Source organism: Pongo abelii, chromosome 1 (genome assembly GCF_028885655.2).
Source record: "Pongo abelii isolate AG06213 chromosome 1, NHGRI_mPonAbe1-v2.0_pri, whole genome shotgun sequence".
NCBI classification, from domain to species: Eukaryota; Metazoa; Chordata; class Mammalia; order Primates; family Hominidae; genus Pongo; species Pongo abelii.
The window spans coordinates 120,926,674-120,945,504 of NC_071985.2; the positions used below are offsets into that span (position 1 = coordinate 120,926,674).

An 18,831-nucleotide genomic window follows, 5' to 3' on the forward strand; every position below is an offset into this window, starting at 1 on the left:
CAGATTGCTCTTATTTCTATTGGGGAAATAGACATTTTGGGGAGGTATGTCAGGGCATAAAGGAGTAAGTGCTCCAACCAAGGTAGAAAGACAGGAATAGGTAATACTCTGCCTGGGGAAGTCAGGGAAAGCCCAGGGAGGTGACATTTGAACAGCATCTGGAAAGATGAGTCTGAGTTACCTAGCAAAAAGAGAGAGAGAAGACCATTCTCAGCTGAGAGAAACGCCTGGGTAGAAGCTTGGAGTCATGGAGGAGCCCAATGCATATGGGAGCACATATGCATACAGTGTGGCAGGAGCATGTGACAATAGAAGGAAGGGAAGGGTGGGAGCTTGGCTAGAGATGGAAGGGGCTGCCCCACTTCCCAAGCCTGAGCCTCACCCCAAGATTCTCCCCTCCACCCTCACAGTGAGTCAGTTACTAAGCCCAACAGAAAAGGACAGATAGGTATAATAAGTACCTATCTGTCCTCTCTTTCCCATCCCCAGTGTCATTGCCTTGGCTCAGGCCTTTCCTGCCTGGACTGATGCAGTAGCCTGCTAACTGGTTTCCCCGTCTCTACCTTCATCCCCATCCAATCCATCTACCACACTGCTTTCAAGGTGATCTTTCAAAGATGAATATTTTTTCATATCATTTAAAATCCTTCCCTGGAAATCTGCTGATTTCAGGAAGAAGTTCAAATTCCTGGATTAACCCAGAAGGATCTTCATGTGACTACCCCTCCAGCCTCATCTCCCACCTACCCTTTACTCCAGCCAGTAATTTCTCATAGTTCTTCCTTCACAGCTCAGAAGTCAGCCTGTGCTGCTGCCTCCAAGAGATCCTCTGACCACCCTCCAGTTTGATTTAGAGGCCCCTCCTTTGTGCTCACACAGGACCCTGCATACATCCTTCTTGTAGTGTTGTGACATTGGACCATCATCAGGATTTATTTGTCTGTCTTCCCTATAAACATCATAAGCTCCTTGAGGGCAGAGGACATACCTGTCTATTTAACTTTGTATTCCCAGTCCTAACAAACACCCAGCAGATGTTTGATGAGTTCATCAATCCAGGAGGATGGGGGGAAAAGTACTGGCCAGTGCAAGGGGCTATGGGTAAGTGGAGTAGACAGTACGTCTCTGGATGAACAGGCAGAATCTCCTACCCGATGTCTGACTTTGTCTGTTTCCTCATGTACGCATGACTGGTCTGAAGCTGTTTGCTATGACACCTTTCCGCTGACATGCTATGAGTCTACAGATCTGTGACCTATGGAGAGAGGATGATTTAAAGCAGTGGTCCCCAGATCACTAACATCAGTGATGCCTGGGAACTTAGAATGCAGATTCTCACATCTCACTCCAGAGCTACAGGATCAGAAATCTGAGATTGGGGGCCAGCAATCTATGTTTTATCAAGCCTTCCAGGCAATTCTGATGCACACTAAAGTTTGAGAACCACCAGTTTAGAAGAACAGCTCTGTCACCCAGCACAGCCATTGAGGTGGCAAGACAAGATTATTGCCACAGGCCAACAGTAGTAAAGTGATCTTGGCCAGGAGCCTGCCGCTGTGACTGGCTGTGACTCTACAAGCCAGAGCAAATCACAGCAATGATCTGGAAGGGTCGCCCACCCCTTTTCCCAGGACTCTCTGCTGGCAGAGCTCAGGAAACATCTCCCAGAGAACCTCCCAGCAGGGTTTCTGGGTTCATGCCACTTTGAAAGTTTCTCCATTGTCTCAAGGATGTTCTTTCTTTTTTTATTTAAGTTCAGGGGTACAAGTGCAGGTTTGTTATGTAGGTAAACTTGTGTCACCCAGGTATTAAGCCTAGTACTCATTAGTTATTTTTCCTGATCCTCTCCCTCCTTCACCCTCCAATAGGTCCCAGTGTGTGCTGTTCCCCTCTATGTGTCCATGTGTTCTCATCATTTAGTTCCCACTTAAAAGTGAGAACAGGCAGTATTTGGTTTTCTCTTCCTGACTTAGTTTGCTAAGGAAAATGGCCTCCAGCTCCATCCATGTTCCTGCAAAGGACATGGTCTCATTCTTTTTTATGGCTGTATAGTATTCCATGATGTATATGTGCCACATTTTTTTTTTTGTCTAGTCTACCATTGATAGGCATTTAGGTTGATTCCATGTCTTTGCTATTGTGAATAGTGCTGCAATGAACATTCACATGCATGTGTCTTTATGATATGGAAGACAACCTAGGCAATACCACTCTGGACATAGGAACAAGCAAAGATTTCATGACAAAGATGCCAAAAGTAATTGCAACAAAAGCAAAAATTGACAAACGGGATCTAATTAAACTAAAGAGCTTCTATACAGCAAAAGAAACTACCGACAGACTGAACAGACAACCTACAGAATGGGAAAACAATGTTTGCAAACTATGCAATCCGACAAAGGTTTAATATCTAGCATCTATAAGGAACTTAAGTCAACAAGCAAAAAAGCAAATAACCCCATTAAAAAGTGGGCAAAGGACATGAACAGACACTTTTCAAAAGAAATACATGCGGCCAACAGTCATAGGAAAAAAAGTTCAACATCACTGATCATTAGAGAAATATAAATCAAAATCTCAGTGAGATACCAGCTCACACCAGTCAGAATGGCTATTATTAAAAAGTCAGAAAATAACAGATGCTGGTGAGGTTGTGGAGAAAAAGGAACACTTATACACTGTTGGTGGGAGTGTAAATTAGTTCAATCATTGTGGAAGACAGTGTGGCAATTCCTCAAAGACCTAAAAACAGAAATACCATTCGACCCAGTAATCCCATTACTGGATAAATACCCAAAGGATTATAAATCGTTCTGTCACAAAGAGGCTGTTCTTTCTCATGTGAATTAGCCAGGTCTTCAGCTCATTCCTCTCCTCCAGCGAGAAGGCGGAATGCTCTGAAGTCAGACAAGCCTGGTGTGGAGCACTGGCTTGGATGAGCCGATGATCTTGAGCACGTTACTTAACTTCTCTGAGCTTCAGTTTCCTCATCTCAAAAATGGGGCTAATAGTACCTTGTAAGGTTATGATAATTAAATGGCCCATACTTATGCTAAATAAAAATAAATTATTACTGAATTGCCACTGTGATTATTATTAGATTACCTTGCTCTGAGCCTCATCTGTCCCGTCTGGGTCCACCCCCAGGTGGTGTCTTCAGAGGAACTTCAAGATTCCTGGCTCACTGCTGGGGCTCACTTTGCAGGTGAGCCCAGGAGAGTGCCCAGCTGCAGAGACATGAGCAGAGGTGTGTGTTGGGGGTAGGGGGTGCATGTGGTAGAAAGGAGAGGTGATATGGGGTTTCATTTCATTTCCCAAGTCTCCTACCTTGAGACTTGACAGCATAGGGCTAAAGTGTTTTTGTAGAATTGTGGCTAGGCTGATGCCCTAGATCTGGTCACCTCTGAAGTGTTCTCCTCCCTTGCTCTCTACCAGGACTGCTGCCTTCCATGTTGGCTCCCCAGGAACCATAGCTTTGGGCCAGATAACTAGGAGCTATGCATAGACTTTGGAATCAAAGGGACCTGGTCTGTGCCCCAGTTCTGCAGCTGGCTAGCCAAGTGACCTTGGGCATATTACTTACCACTCTGTGCCTCAGTTTCCTCATCTGTAAAATGGGGATAATAATAGTGTCTACTCATGGGAGGGGATTTGGACATGAAAAGAGGCTGCACAGGTGTTTGTCACAGGATGAACTCAGCCCTGGCTGGTATTTTTGGTGTCTTCCATGATGGTCTACTGTTGTCTTTTGCCCCTGGACAAGGAGGAAGCCACAGAGGTCTGAGTCCCTGGAACACACTATGGTGGCCCAGTCTGCTCTAAGAACTCTCCTCACCCTGGTCCCACCCAACAGGACAGCTTCTGTGCCCCATCCCCATCCCCAACACTAAGGCTCCAGGAAGCCAAGTTCAGGGGCATCCCAGTGGAGAAGATAGGTGCAGCAGTGGGTGTGGCAGTGAGGCTGAGACATCATCCTTGTGGAAACTCATTGAGGATGTGTCTCCCTGGTTGAGCTCCCAGCAGCTGGGCCCTAACCGGGCAGTCCCCTGGTCTCCAGTAAAGAATGGACTCCCCACCACACAGGCAGCCATGCCCCCACCTGAGAGGCAGGCAAAACTGGTTGGGGGAGCTTGGCTGGCACTTATCTCTCGGCACCTGGAGGAAGAAATGAAGGGAGCAATTAATTGTACAAGTCAGGTGGTTTGTGCAGCTTAAGTTCAGATAAAAAGTTTAATTATCCCTAAGCCCTAATACAAATTAATTAGCCTTCCATATTAGGAGGGTAAGCTTCCTTGCTTTTTGCCTCAGTCCAGACATTACTGTGGATTACCGAGGATGTGCTGGGAGAGAGAGAGCAACCGAACCAGAGTCCCTGAGCCCCACCTGCTCAGGGCAGACAGCTGCTTCCACACTGGCCCCACATAGGGTTTGAGTGTGAGTCCTAACTCTGGGCTGGGCACCACAGCTCACCTGTACCTGGGATGTCACCTCCAGGAAGGGCTTTCTTGTCCCTTACTATCCCTACCCACAAAGCCACGGTAGAGAGAAGAGGAGAGTCCTTATTTGCATGAGTAGAGGAAGACAAAAAGGAAATAAGGCTTTGGGTTTAAACTTTGGGTTTAAATTTTTTTTTCTAAGCCATGACTGTTTCTGTTTTTTTCTTTTCTTACCCCTTCTTTCTTCAAAATTCCACAGAGAAAATAGGCCATAAATGCCATTAGGACTTAGAGAATCACCATTAGCTCCCCTACTTCAGTCTTCTGCCCAGGTGGGCCCCAGGGGAGACCATGGGATAAAGGGCCCTGCACACCACGGTCATTACACTCATAATTAGCTGCCATTTAATGAGTGTTTACTGTGTAATAGGCATGTAGTCTTTGCAACAACATTGAGCTAATTTACTCATTAACTCATACATTCAACAAACATTTATTGAAGTGCTTTGAGCAGGGGAAATGACATGCTTTGATTTGCATTTTAAGAATATGCTTCTGGCCAGGCGCGGTGGCTCACGCCTGTAATCCCAGCACTTTGGGAGGCTGAGGTGGGCGGATCACGAGGTCAGGAGATCGAGACCATCCTGGCTAATACAGTGAAACCCCATCTCTACTAAAAAAAATACAAAAAATTAGCCAGGCATGGTGATGGACGCCTGTAGTCCCAGCTACTTGGGAGGCTGAGGCAGGAGAATGGCATGAACCCGGGAGGCAGAGGTTGCAGTGAGCCGAGATCGCACCACTGCACTCCAGCCTGGACAACAGAGCAAGACTCTGTCTCAAAAAAAAAAAAAAAAAAAAAAAAAGAATATGCTTCTGGCTGGGTGTGATTGCTCACACCTGCAATCCCAGTGCTTTGAGAGGCCAAGATGGAAGGATCACTTGAGGGCAGGAGTTCTAGACCAGCCTGGGCAACATAGTGAAACCCACCTCTACAAAAAATAAAAAATCAGCTGGGCATGTTGGCAACCACCTGCAGTCCTTGCTACTCAGGAGGCTGAGGTGGGAGGATCACTTGGGCTCAAAAATTGGTATTATTTTAAATATATAAAATAATATATATTATAATTACATATCTATAATTATAATATATATATTTTATATATATAAAGGGAACAAAAGTAGAAGTGAGAATTAATTCTGGTTAAGAGACTTTTGCAGAAGTCCAGTTTAGAAAGTATGATGGTCTGGGCCCAGGGTTTATTTAATAAACACTTATAAATAAAGCTCTTCCTATATGCCAGGTTGAGCTTTCTCAAAAAGTGATTCATGCAATCCCTCACAACAACCCTGTGACGTAGGTACTATTAATTGATCAATGCCAGGAAACTGAAGACAGAGGATTTAAGTATCATGGCCAAAGTCACCCAGCTAACAAGTGGCAGAGCCAGATTTGTCCTGGGTAGTCTGACCACTCAGAGACCACACTTTTAACCACTGTGTTGTGCTGCTGCTACTGAGCAGAGGTGGAGAGAAGGGGCTAAGTTCCCGCTGACTCCTCACAGCCCTCTTCCACAGCCATCCTCTCCCTAGCCCCACCCTCACTTCCCCTTCCGTCCTTCCCTGACCCTGGGAGGAGCAGGATGTGACGGAAAGAGCACAGGCAGTGAAAACATCTCCGCCCTAACCCCAGTAGTTCTGCCTCTGACTACTTGAGTGACCTTGAACAAGTTCCTGTCCTCTCTGGACTTTCGCTCCTCATCCCTAACGTGGGTTAACCCTACCTGATAGTGTGGGTTACTGTGAGACCCACTAATGCAGATAAGTTCCTAGCACAGGCTCTGGTACATTGTTCCTTTCCATTCTTCCATTCCCCAGCTCCTTTTCTTCGGGCCAAACGTTCCCATTCCTTTGATTATTTCCCTTGAGAGGAATTCCAGACAGTTCACCATCCCAGCCTCCCTTCTCTAGACATGATCCAGTTAATCAGTGTCTTATAGACTATATAGTGCCCGGAACTCAACACAGCAGCCTAGAAATGGTCTGCATCTAGGAGCAGAGTACGACACCCACTCCCTTTTTCCAGACACTGCACTCCCATCATTCCAGCCAAGGATGACATTAGGTTTTTAACAGCCTCTTTATACAGGTGGACGATGTTGAAGTTAAATTCCCTGGTGATTTTTAACAGAGACTCTTTTTAAGCCAGGTCTTTCCCATCAGCTATACGTCATTGATTATTTGAATAAAAATGCTGGTGTTCTCATTTATCTTTGTTAAAATTAATCTGGTTGGTTTCACCCATGATTACAACCTGTTAAAATCCTTTTGACTCCTAAAGACCTCAATTCATAGTAGCTCTGTCATTTAGAAATGTGAGGAACTTACTTTCAAACAATCACCAGTAGCAGCCTCATCACCATCATTACCACAGGATCTAAATGAAAAAAGGTTAAACAAAAACAGTAATTTGTTAGTGAGCAGAGTCAAAGGAAGGATGGAACAGCTAAGCGACAGGAAAGTCGGGGGTACAGCTGGCCCTCGGTAAGAATTAGAACAGGAACTCCAGCTCCATCACTGTCCTTTCCATCACGCATCTCCTGCTAGTGCCAGCCTTCTTCCTCCCCGACTGCAATCCCGCTTTTCCCCATGGCAGACAGCATGGCTGCCAACAGCTCCAGAGCTTTGCTTGTTGCAGCATCGGCTTCTTTGAAAGAGACTGATCTGGTCCCTAACGTAAAAGTCCAAGGAAGGGGAAAAGATGTTCAACATCATCAGCCATCAGAAAAATCCAAATCAAAACCACAATGAGATAACACCCACCAGGATAGCTATAAAAAGATGGACAATAACAAGTGTTTTCTCAGATAAGGAGAAATTGGACCCCTCATTCATTGCTGGTGGGAATGTAAAATGGCACCGCCACTTTGGAAAATATTTTGGCAGTTCCTCAAACTATTCAACATAGTTACCGTATGACTCCTAGAGAAATGAAAACGTGTCCACACAAAAACTTGTACACAAATGTTCATAGCAGCATTATTCAGAATAACTCAAATGTGGGAACAACCCAAATGTCATCAACTGATGAGTGAATTAACAAAATGTGGTCTACCCAGACGGTGGAATGTTATTCAGCCATAAAAAGGAATGGAGTACTGATACATGCTACAACATGGGTGAACCTTGAAAACACATTCAGTGAAAGAAGTCAGACATGAAAAACCACATATATGGTTCCGTTCACATGAATTGTCCAAAACAGGGACATCTATGGAGACAGAAAGTAGATTCATGGTTGCCTAAGTCTGAGAGGTGGGGTGTGGAATGGTCACTGACTGCTAATGGGTATACATTTCTTTTAGGGGTTATGAAGTGCTCTAAAATTAAACTGCGGTGATGTGAGTGCAACTCTCTAAATACACTAAAAACCATTGAAATGTACAATTTAAATGGTTGGATTTTATGGTATGTAAACTGTGTCTTAGTAAAGCTTTTAAAAAATAAATCCAGGAAAGGAAGTCATTGGTTCAGCTTGGGTGAGGTGCCCTATTTTGAACTCACGAGCTGTGGCAAGTGGGCATTGGGGCATGGGAAATATGGCAGCTTATCTGGACAGTTTACATCATCATGGGAATGAGGGACACAGTTCCTATTAGGGTGTCAGCAGACAAAAAAATAGGTACCCACTACACTGGCTAATTCTAGACAATTTACAGTTATTCAAACACTGAATTAAGTGTTTCTTTTGAATTATCTCATTAATTATCGCAACAACCCTGGGGATATAAAACCCATTTTATAAGTGATAGAGGCTCAGGTTAAATAAATGCCCCAGGGTCACTTAACTAGTTGGTAACTAATGTAAGCTAGGGTTCAAACTCAGGTTGGACTCCAGTGTCCTCTCTTAATTATTAGGCCATGCTGCCTCCCTCTGGCTTTTACAAGTTATTGAAAAATTCTGGAACATACCACTGGAGACCTAACTTGAGATCCATTCTTTATTTCATTTACTTATTTACTTTTTCATTAAAGGAGACATTTTAACATGAAAACCATGAACTTCCTTTGCTGGCATAGGACCACAGTTGGTAATCTTTGAGAAGTGCCAGAAGACTGGAGATGGTTGTGCAAACCCTGCTAACCACACTGCTATCCACACCACACTCCTCCAGCTTGTCAAGGGTATAAAGAACTGGGACAAGAACACATCTTGTTAAAATCATGATGCAGTAGGTCTGGAGCTGTCTCCTGATCTACCAACCAGTTAACCTCACTGTCAAAACAAGAAATAAGGTTAATTTGGCAAGATGTGTGCCTAGTGAACCAATACAGCTTATTTTCCAAGTATTCACAAGCTGTCTACTTAATAATCTGCTCTCAAATTCTGCCAGCAATTTGATGGCACAATTTATGGATACCAAGCCTATTGGTCTGTGGTTTCTCAGACCTCCTTTTGCCTTCTTTAAAAATTCAATACAGCCGTTTTCCATCTCTAGTCTCTTGGTAATTTCTGCTGCACCATGATTTCTCAAAGATCCAGGGCAGTAGTTCTGCAACCCCATCTGCACATTCCTCCTGTCTCCCGGGTGGGATTCATGTGGGCCTGTGATGTAAATTTACTGAATTTAGCTGGACACTTGCCTGCTCTCCCGTCTCCTACTTTAAGCTCTGGATCCTTCTTTTTGGCATTCGTTCCAGCCTCTCCAAGATGCAGCTCCTTATTCCCGGTGGAGAAGGCAGAGGACGCCTGGGAGTGGATTGTTCGGCTTTCTCCTGTCATCTGTCACTAGCAGACCATCTGCCCCAGCAGGAGGCATGGCTTCCCTTCTCCCTCTTTCTTCATATGGATGAAGCAATCTTTCTGTTGTCCTTAGCATTCCTCACCAGCCTTGGTCACTCTGAAATGCAGCCTTCCTGGCATTGTTCTTCTGCACTCCTGCCATGCTTTATTTTCATCCACAGCCCTGTGCCTGCAGGCCCCCTTTCAGTTGTGTCATCTGAAAATCCCAGCTAAGGTGATATATCTCAGAGGCAGCCCCTTTTTCTTCATCAGTGGGGCTATTTGAACTTGGGACAACCAACTGTGTTTTTAGAGTTTCCCATCAACAGAGACTGTGGTTTTCAGAATGCCTAGCTAAAAGTAATAGTATCTATTGTTTGTGGAACTATATATGTCACAATAGGATTATGATATAGGTTACTGTTATTATCTTCATTTTACAGACAAGGAAACTAAGGCCCAGAGTAACGTTCCCCCAAGATCACACAGTTATTTTATGGAGCAGGGTGAGTCTTGAACCCACGTTATCTAAATTCAGAATCCGTGTTCTCAACCACTTCCCTGGAGGCCTCTCCTGAGTACCACGGCAGAGGAGACAACCCTAGCTGCAAAGATCTAGAAGGCTCTATCACAGGCCTTAATGTTAGTGCACGTCCAGGAAATCTTGAGCCAGGGCAAAGGGCATGAACAATGAAGGAGAAGGAAGACAGTTTCAAAACAGGAACCTACTTCACAGGGAATTGAGAGGCTTAAGTGAGATCATTCATTCATTCATTCATTCACCGAATACCTGTCTACCTCTGCCATGTCCTCCACCAAGTTCTTGAGTGTTCATACTTCTGAAATAGCTTGCCCCATCCCCTTCCACATCCTCTCTGAAAACCCAAGCCCCGTGGTTTCCTCAGGACAGATGACTTTGAGCCTGTTTTAGCAGAAACAATTCCTGGTCATCCTCAGCTTGTTTCTGCTCCAGATACCCAGAGGGCACAGAGGCAGGGGAGATAGTGTTTCTGGCTTTAGCTGAAGGAGTAATCACAGCTCTTTGCTTAATAAGGCCTTTCAATTACCTCAATAAAGAGGAGACTAAACACTTAACCACTGTGGAGAGTATGTTATTGATTGGAGAGACAGAGGCTCTGGCCTGCATGCCCAAGACTGAATAGGATCCAGGCCAACCTGGTCCCAGAGGGCAGCTGCTAGGGTGTGAAGTACTTAAAAGAGTTTCTCCAAGCTCTGAGAGGAGCCAGCACAGTTCCCAAGTGGCTTCACAGCTTTAAGGGACTGAGCTTCAGAGCTCATGGTCCTCCTCTGAGATGCTATGGCTACTGGAAAATAGACAAAAGCAAGAAGAGTGGCTTTTAATCCCAGCTGAGCAAATGAGAGCAGTCCATGTAATTATCTCAGCCTCAGTTCCTGCATCTGTACAATGGGGATAAGAATACAAAGTTCACAGGGTTCATGGGGCTTATGTGAGGTAAACGTGTAGAAGTGCTTTGTAAATTATAAATCCACATGAATAGGTAAGTTTGTTATTTGTTGTTATCATCATAAGTGAGATTCTGTTACTCTTCTGCTTAAAACTCCTCATGGCGCCTCACTGAATGGGATAAATCCATATTCCTCCCCATGGCCCATCAGATGCTGCGTGATCTGGCCCCTGCCTGCCTTACCCTCCTCTTGTGGTGTCCAGTCCTGCTGACCCTTTGACAATTCCTAGATCAGGCCAAACTCCTTCCTGCTACTTCAAGGCCTCTGTACTTGCTGTTTCCTCTACCACACACACTTGTCCCCAGGTGTTTTACATGGCTGGATCCTTTACATTCAGCTCTCAGCTTAAATGTTAGCTCCTCAGAGAGGCCTTTCCTGACCACACTCCCACCACCTGATGCAGCACCTCTCTCTAGTCACTTCGTAGAACCAACCAAGACACGATATTTTTATATATTCACTTAATTGTTTACGGTCTTGTTAGGATGTTGGCTCCCTGCACATAAGGATCTTGTCTCTCTTGTTCACCCCCAGGTCCATATCACAGTACCTGGCACATAGTAGATACCCTAAACAATTGCTGAATGAATGAATGAATGAATGAATAGGTGAATGATTGGCAGGGAAGCCTGCCTTGTTTCCCAAATGGCCCTCTCTCCCTTACACCCTGTTTCTCTCCCTCTCTCAGATACGGAGACATGGTACCTAAGACGATTGCAGGGAAGATCTTCGGCTCCATCTGCTCCTTGAGTGGCGTCCTGGTCATTGCCCTGCCAGTCCCTGTGATTGTTTCCAACTTTAGCCGGATTTACCACCAGAATCAGAGAGCTGATAAACGCAGGGCACAAAAGGTAAGCCTCAGACGCAGGGAAGTGGGGGCAGTGTAAAGGATGCGGGGGAGCACCAGTCAGGGAGCCAGGACTAGAGCTCCTCAGAGGATCACTGCACAGATGGCCTCTGGCTTTGCAAGGTAAGGTAGCTTCGGTCCCTTCCTGCTCACCGGTCTCCTGAATTCCAGCCCCAGTCAGTTCCAAAAGGCATCGAACCCTCAATTATCTGTAAGCTGATTATCCCCCTTTGGACATTTTTTGGCAATTTCCTTGGCTCCTGGCTCTACCTCCACTCCCTCAGCCACTGCCATCCCCGCACTCCTCCCTCTCCCAGCCAAGAGCTTACTAGGAAACATAATCTCTTTTTAATATCCTATAAAAGCCTATACAAAACCCAGTGGCAAAAATAAATTTGTTGAAAAGAAAAATAAATACTGTGAAAGGAGAGCATCCTGAGGCCGTTGAGTTCAGGGACAAATGGCACAACAGGCTTTAAGAATTTCCAAGATATCATAGGGCAAAGGCACTGAAGTCAACTGCAGTTGGTGATGAGGAGACTAACCATCAGTCCTGGGGAAAGTTTTAGATTATGTTCAATACAGACTGCTGAAAATGGCAGGAGAGGGTAAAATACGGTCATTTGCCCATGCAATGAGGAAAAATGTCTGAAGGCTTTGGTGCTCAGAAAGAAGCCTCTTTTTCCAGCTAGCCCTCAACCTTGTTTCTAGAACAACTCATCAACTCAGCCAACTCTTGTTCACTTGTATTTTTAAGGCATCTAGCCAGTGAGGTTCCTGGGTAGTGACTTTGCCCAGGTTTCCTCTCAGAAGAGGGATATCTGGGTTGGGGAAGTGGGAAAGCAGTGTTTTTCATTGTCTTCAGATCTGGGCTGAACTGTGGTGCCCCTTCAGCAGCATCTCAGCCCCCAGGGGTTATGGCCAGAGCCTTTCTGAGGACAATGGACAGGAGGAGAACTGTTGAAAGACTGGCTTTTGGAGGCTTGGGGTTTTGTCTCCTTACTTTATTCTTTTATCCATTATTCCACAAACATTTACTGAGCACGTACTATGTGGTCGGCCCTATGCATTGCAGCCAGATTCTTTCCTTGCTACAGAATCCCTGCTACTGGCCTTCTGCTTGCAGGGATAACCTCCAGGTAGCAGGGCTTGCCTTGGGTGTAAGGGCTCAAAGGGAAGTTAATGTCGTAATGGAGGAAGAAATCCAGAATTTCAGAACAGATCTGTGTATGCCGACCATCATAAAGCTATAAAGGTTATGAAAGCTAGCTCCAAAGTGTATAATAATTATTACATAACAATTTATATATAATTGTATAGTGAATCCAGTTGGTTCCCACCTCCAGCCTATCACCTTCTGTGTGCCTTTATGGTTGGCTCCTTGCCCTCCTGTCCCCTCTGCCTCTGCTTTTATTTATCCTGACCTGGTCTGTTAAGTTGCCACCTTAAGATTTATCTTCTGGCTCTGTCCGTCATCCTTTCTGTCCCATACACGCCTATCTCCTACCTCTTCACCCAAGGTCAGGGTTTCCCTACCTCCTGTTCCCTGCCAGTCATCCCAGAAATGGAAATCTTACCTCTTTCCCTGTTCAAGTCAGGCAGCAAATTTGAATAGGGCCTAAATTTGTTACACAGAAACTGGGATCTCCTTCCCACATTCAGGAACCAGAGACCCTGAAGGGCCAGGGATCCTCTAGTGGCCCTGCCCCCAAGGGGCTAGAGCTGACACAGGTTTCTGGCAGAGCAGGTGAGGTTCACAGGAATCCTCAGCTCACACACTAGCCCACGGCTGTGCACACACCAGTGACAGCCCATTCCAGCTGTGTTCTCAGTGGCTCCTACAGCTACCTTTCCTTCACCTGGGAATTGATTTATTATTATTATTATTATTTTAGAGATGGGGTCTCACTGTGTTGCCCAGGATGGAGTCAAACTCCTGGGGTCCAGGAATCTTCCCACCTCAGCCTCCAGAGTAGCTGGGATTACAGGCATGTTCCCAGCTCTCCCCTAGGACATTATAAAGCTCATCCTGTGTGATTAAAATCTAGGAGCAACTTAGGCTTCTTCCTTCCTCTCGCTGCTAAAGATGGGTCTCCCTCCCGCCCTGCCCCTTTCTCTCTCCCTCTTCTCTCTCCCCTTGAAATCAGAGTAAATATTTACAGTGTTTTCACCTTGCCTGGATACTGTTTCTCCTCAAGGCTGCTCAGCTCTGTGTCTGTCACCTTGGGCTTCCTATAAGAGGGAAAAAAAATACTGGCTGCTCCAGCATTGAGTCTGTCACCATGGGTCAAGGAAAGTAGGTCCAGAGAATTTGGTGGAAAGTGGAGAGATGGGATGGAAGGAAGCTAATGATAGCTCTCAGCCCAGACCACATACTTAGGAGCTATAGTAGCTATATCGTCATCCTCTTCCCATGACTGGTTTGCTTGGGATTATTACTAAGATTAGTCTATTACTATTTGCCTTAGATACTGTGTCCTCCGAGCCAAGTGAACTGGAGATAAGGGGAGGTCTGGCAGTGGACAGGGAGAGAGGAACATCTGGATTGGGGTATTTTGTCCCCATCTCCAGTTCTGGTGCATACCCATATTCTTTTTTTTAATGAAATGTTTTATTGAGATAATTATAGATGCTCATGTAGTTGTAAGAAATAACACAGAGCAATCTCTTGTAAAGTTTGTCCACCAGTTTCCCCTAGTGGTAACATTTTACAAAACAATAGTACTACATATCACCACCAGGATATGGACATTGTACAACCTACCAATCTTATTCAGATATCTCCAGTTTTACTTGGACTGGTGTGGGTGTGTGGGGGTGTGTGTGTGTGTGAGTGATAAGTTAATGCATCCACTGCCACGGTCAAGAGACTGAACAGTTCCAACATCACAAGGATCCCGTGGGTTGCCCTTTCATAACCCCACCTTCTGCCCTAGCCCTGCCTTGTCCCTAACCCCTGGCAACCATTTATTTTTCCATCATTTATAAATATTTTAATTTCAAAAATGTTATATAAATGAATTCATGCAATAGGTAACCTTTGGGTATTGGCTTTTTCCATTCTATATGATTCCTGGATTTTCATCCAAGTTGCTGTATAAGTAATCCATTCATTTTTATTGCTGAGTAGTATCCATGGTACAGATGTACCAGTTTGTTTATTTGCCTGATGAGAAACACCAGGGATGATTTCAGTTTTGGGCTATTACAAATAAATCTACTGTGCACAATCATGTAGAGGTTTTTATGTGAGCATAAGTTTTAATTTTTCTGAAATAAATGTCCCAGAATGCAATTGCCCATGTTTTGGCCTTTCCATTTCTTTCTCTTTCTCCTCCTTCTGCCTCTCCAACAGCAAGAGATAGAAACACTCATGGTTAAAAGGCACCCATCAGCCAGACAGGAAGAAAGTGCTTAATTGTGAGAGGCCTCCCAAGGAGTGATAGAAGTATTGGCTTGAACATAGATGGTACCTACAACTGTACCTAGGGTAGCAGCATTCTCCTTCCAGATCCCCTCTCCTTCAACCCTGGAGTCTCCACAATTGTTGAAAATGCAATCTCCTGGGCTTTGCTTAAATTTCGAGACTTGTCTGATGGTGGAAATTCAGGGAAGGAGGAGGAGAATGTTCTGGAAGCAGCATTCGATCTGAAAGTTGGAGGTCCTGAGCTGAAGTCTTGATCGTGCACTGCCTTTCCCTGGATAAGTCACTTCCCTCACATCCTCGTTTTTTTTTTTTTTTTTTGTCTTTGAATTGGTCTGGATGATCTCTAAGCTCTCTTTTAACTCTCACATTGTTCTTAAGGCCATGGAAGAGGGTGAAGTTGACCAATCCACTCAAGGATTGAGCCCATTACAGTGGCAGTATAAGCATGGCCTTCCAGCCAACTACATTGGATCTTCTTCTTTCCTCAGCCATCATAAACTTTGCTTGAGCACCTGTTCAGTGTGAAACCCTGTGTTGGATGTTAGAGATAAAAATAGGCATAAGCCACATGCCCTAGCCCCCAAGAGCTCAAAACCAAGCCATAGAGCCCCACCAAATTTCATATGCTGGGTATGGTTCTGTAAATCCACTGCAAACCTCTTTGTCCTGTGTGGGAAGAGATTAAATGATCTAGTACATTTGATATGACAATCTATTGCTTTAATAGAGCCCAGGGTAAGATATGATTAAAAGAAGTGCCACAAAGAAGAACAGGAGAATCTTTCATCTCTAGAAACTAATGAAGACAGACCCCAGATACAAGAACGGTCTGGCTCCAAGTGGTGCAATCAAATTATATAAGACTATAATAAGCTTGACACAATTGGATTTCCATATGAAACTCTCAACACCCAGCACTCACCTAAAGCAATTGCAGCCACATCCTCAAATGATGAGGAACTTGCTTGAATGTAAATATCTAGCCAAGGGGAGCAGGATTCCCATGGAGTAGAACTGTCCTGGCCCCCTAATCAATGTTCTCTGCTTGTAGAGAGGAGGAATGATAGGGCTGATTTGCCATCATCCTTTCTCTCCCAGGTTCCCCTTTTTATTCTCTCCTCCATCAAGAGGAGCAGTCTTCCTCAGACTTAAAGGAAGATCTTTCAGGCTCAAGTCCTGGCCCCTTCCCCACATTTAGAAGCCTGGGAAGGGAGTTGAATTGTTTCTGCACGGAGATACTTCCCAGGAAGCAAGAGATATACGTCCTTTGTGCTTCTGTTGACCACCTGAACCCCTGAGACTGTGGCCTCCTTTTAGCAGATGAACCAGCCCAGCAGGACACTTGGGGAAAGGGTGACAAGAAGTGGAAATTGCCACAATTTCCCTAGGACTCTTTTCCTGCTTAGGGTCCGTGCTGAAGTCACATGTGGACTTGCTCAGAGCCAGGAGGAGGGACCTTCTACTCCAGGATGGGTCTGCTATCCTTGTGGGCTGTTCTGCTTCCAGTAGCAAGCACCTGGGGTTGTAAATAGATCTACAGAGCCTAAACCTCAAGCTGCATTTTTTTTAAACTAGCAAGAAACCTCTACCCAGTCCCTTCTCCCTCTCTCAGTCTCATTCCTTAGTCCTCTCTCTTTGGCTGTGCTACTGTCATAGTGACAATGATCACAGTCATTAGGAAGGAGAAGGGCAGCCAGCATATGTAATGTGTTCAGCTTCTCCCTGTGCAAGCAGGAGAGATGAGCTTGATACCATGCAGCCCTCCTGCAGTGGACCTTCTCTGCTGAAGGCTTCCCAGGTTGGAGCTGGGGAGAGTTTCAGTTGTCCTAGTTAAAGCCAAGTAGTGTATAGAAATGTGTCCCATCCTCCCTTCTTACGCACACCTGGTCAACTCTCATATGTACCTATACTCATTCCCACTGTCATGCGCAGCAAAATAAACATATATTAACATATACATGTGGTCAGGCGCGGTGGCTCATGCCTGTAATCCGAGCACTTTGGGAGGCCAAGGCGGGCGGATCACCTGAGGTCAGGAGTTTGAGATCAGCCTGGCCAACATGGTGAAACCCCATCTCTACTAAAAATACAAAAATTAGCTGAGCGTGTTGGTGGGTGCCTGTAATCCCAGCTACTCGGGAGGCTGAGGCAGGAGAATTGCTTGGACCCAGGAGGCAGAGGTTGCTGAGATCGCGCCACTGCAGACCAGCCTGGGTGACAGCGAGACTCCGTCTCAAAAAAAAAAAAAGACCATATACATGCATGAATCCACTCCCAAAGACAGAAATACAATTGTAAATGTGTTTATTAACTTTAAAAATTGAGAACCTACTGTTTACTGGGGGTACCTCAGTAAACAAGGCAAAAACTCCTGCCCTCAAGGAATTTACATTTTAGTGGAAGAGAAAGAGAAGGTATCAAGATAAATATATAAAACATATATTTCCTTAGTAATAAGTGCTAAGAAAAAAATTGCAGAGGAGTTAAGAAGCATTGAAGAGCACATAGGCACACTCCTTGCTTTTCTCATAATTAACTAATACTTGGGGACCTATGATATGCAGAAAATTGTACTGGACCCTAGAGGAGAATCAGGGCAGCTATCACATACACTCCTCTAAGGAGTTTGCAGTTTAGTTAGAGATAAGAAAACTGAGTAGCACAACTGAATAGCACATGGCATTTTGCAATACTGAGTAGATAAAGGTCATGAAACCTTTGGGAGAAGAGAGCCTGGATGAGTGATATTTCTCCTGCCAGGATTATACCCGGGCTGGAGAGATGAGTGGAGACTCCTGGGAATTCTGACCCAACCAAGCTATACAAAGTGGGTACACAACGTCTCAGACCCAGTCCCTGGGTCTGTAACTGGAGATGCATGAGGTTGGAAAGAAACAGCCTCATCCCCTTCATCAGGTGTCACCTGGGAAGCCAGCCTCACAGCTTCACCAGCCTTGCTGTCTTTTTGTATCATGGTCTGCCTCATTCTTTTATTATTTCTGCCAATCACAGAAGGCCCGCCTTGCCAGGATCCGTGTGGCCAAAACAGGCAGTTCGAATGCATACCTGCACAGCAAGCGCAACGGGCTCCTCAACGAGGCGCTGGAGCTGACGGTAGGTGCCTAGAGGACCTGGGCTGGGGAATGTAAAGGGGCAGATGGGCTTGTTTTCTCTTTCCTGGGACACCAGCACTCCCACCCCAGAGCCCCAATATGAACCCCAAGGAGGACATGTTTCCAAACTTTCCCCAGGTAGCAGCCCCCCATTCACACACCACTTCCATAGGATTATCACCACTACCTCTAAACCAGGTTTAGACCAAGGGCCCCTGAGCCCAAAGGTTAGCATATTCAATGCTGACCCTGAAATTTGGTCAAATAAAAAAAAATTTGATTATTCTATTTCCCTTTGACCTTTAGTGGAGAAATGAAGGAGCTGGAGAGGGGAAGAGCCACCAACTTTTTACTCAATCTCTCTTCTTTTTTTACTAGGGCACCCCAGAAGAGGAGCACATGGGCAAGACCACCTCACTCATCGAGAGCCAGCATCATCACCTGCTGCACTGCCTGGAAAAAACCACTGTGAGTCCCAGCCCATTGCCACCTCCTTTTCATCGCTGACCCTGACCCTTTTCTAAGGCTGTACTCACATCTTCACTCTGGGCCAGAAGTCAAAGTCTGTCCCCTTCAGATCCAAAAGGTAGTGATGGGATCTACTGGCCCTCAGGTGGAAGACCCTGAGGAGTGGGGCAAGGTCACCAGGGGGGGAGACCAGCTCTGTCCTGCAGGAGCATTGAGGAGGCCATTCCCCCAGCCTCCCACACACTCCTGCACTCGTCTCCACAGCCCAT

General features: G+C 45.4%; 1 protein-coding gene across 2 annotated transcripts in view; it reads left to right on the forward strand.

Annotated features, from left to right (window-relative positions):
* KCND3 (potassium voltage-gated channel subfamily D member 3) overlaps window positions 1-18,831 on the forward strand; it is a 209,124-nt gene that overhangs the window by 183,723 nt on the left and 6,570 nt on the right. For both annotated transcript variants that reach the window (XM_002810433.3, XM_002810434.3), the window contains exons 2-4: window positions 11,396-11,558; window positions 17,994-18,095; window positions 18,473-18,562. In XM_002810433.3, coding sequence (XP_002810479.1) covers window positions 11,396-11,558; window positions 17,994-18,095; window positions 18,473-18,562 — 355 coding nt within the window. The remainder of the gene's footprint in view (window positions 1-11,395; window positions 11,559-17,993; window positions 18,096-18,472; window positions 18,563-18,831) is intronic.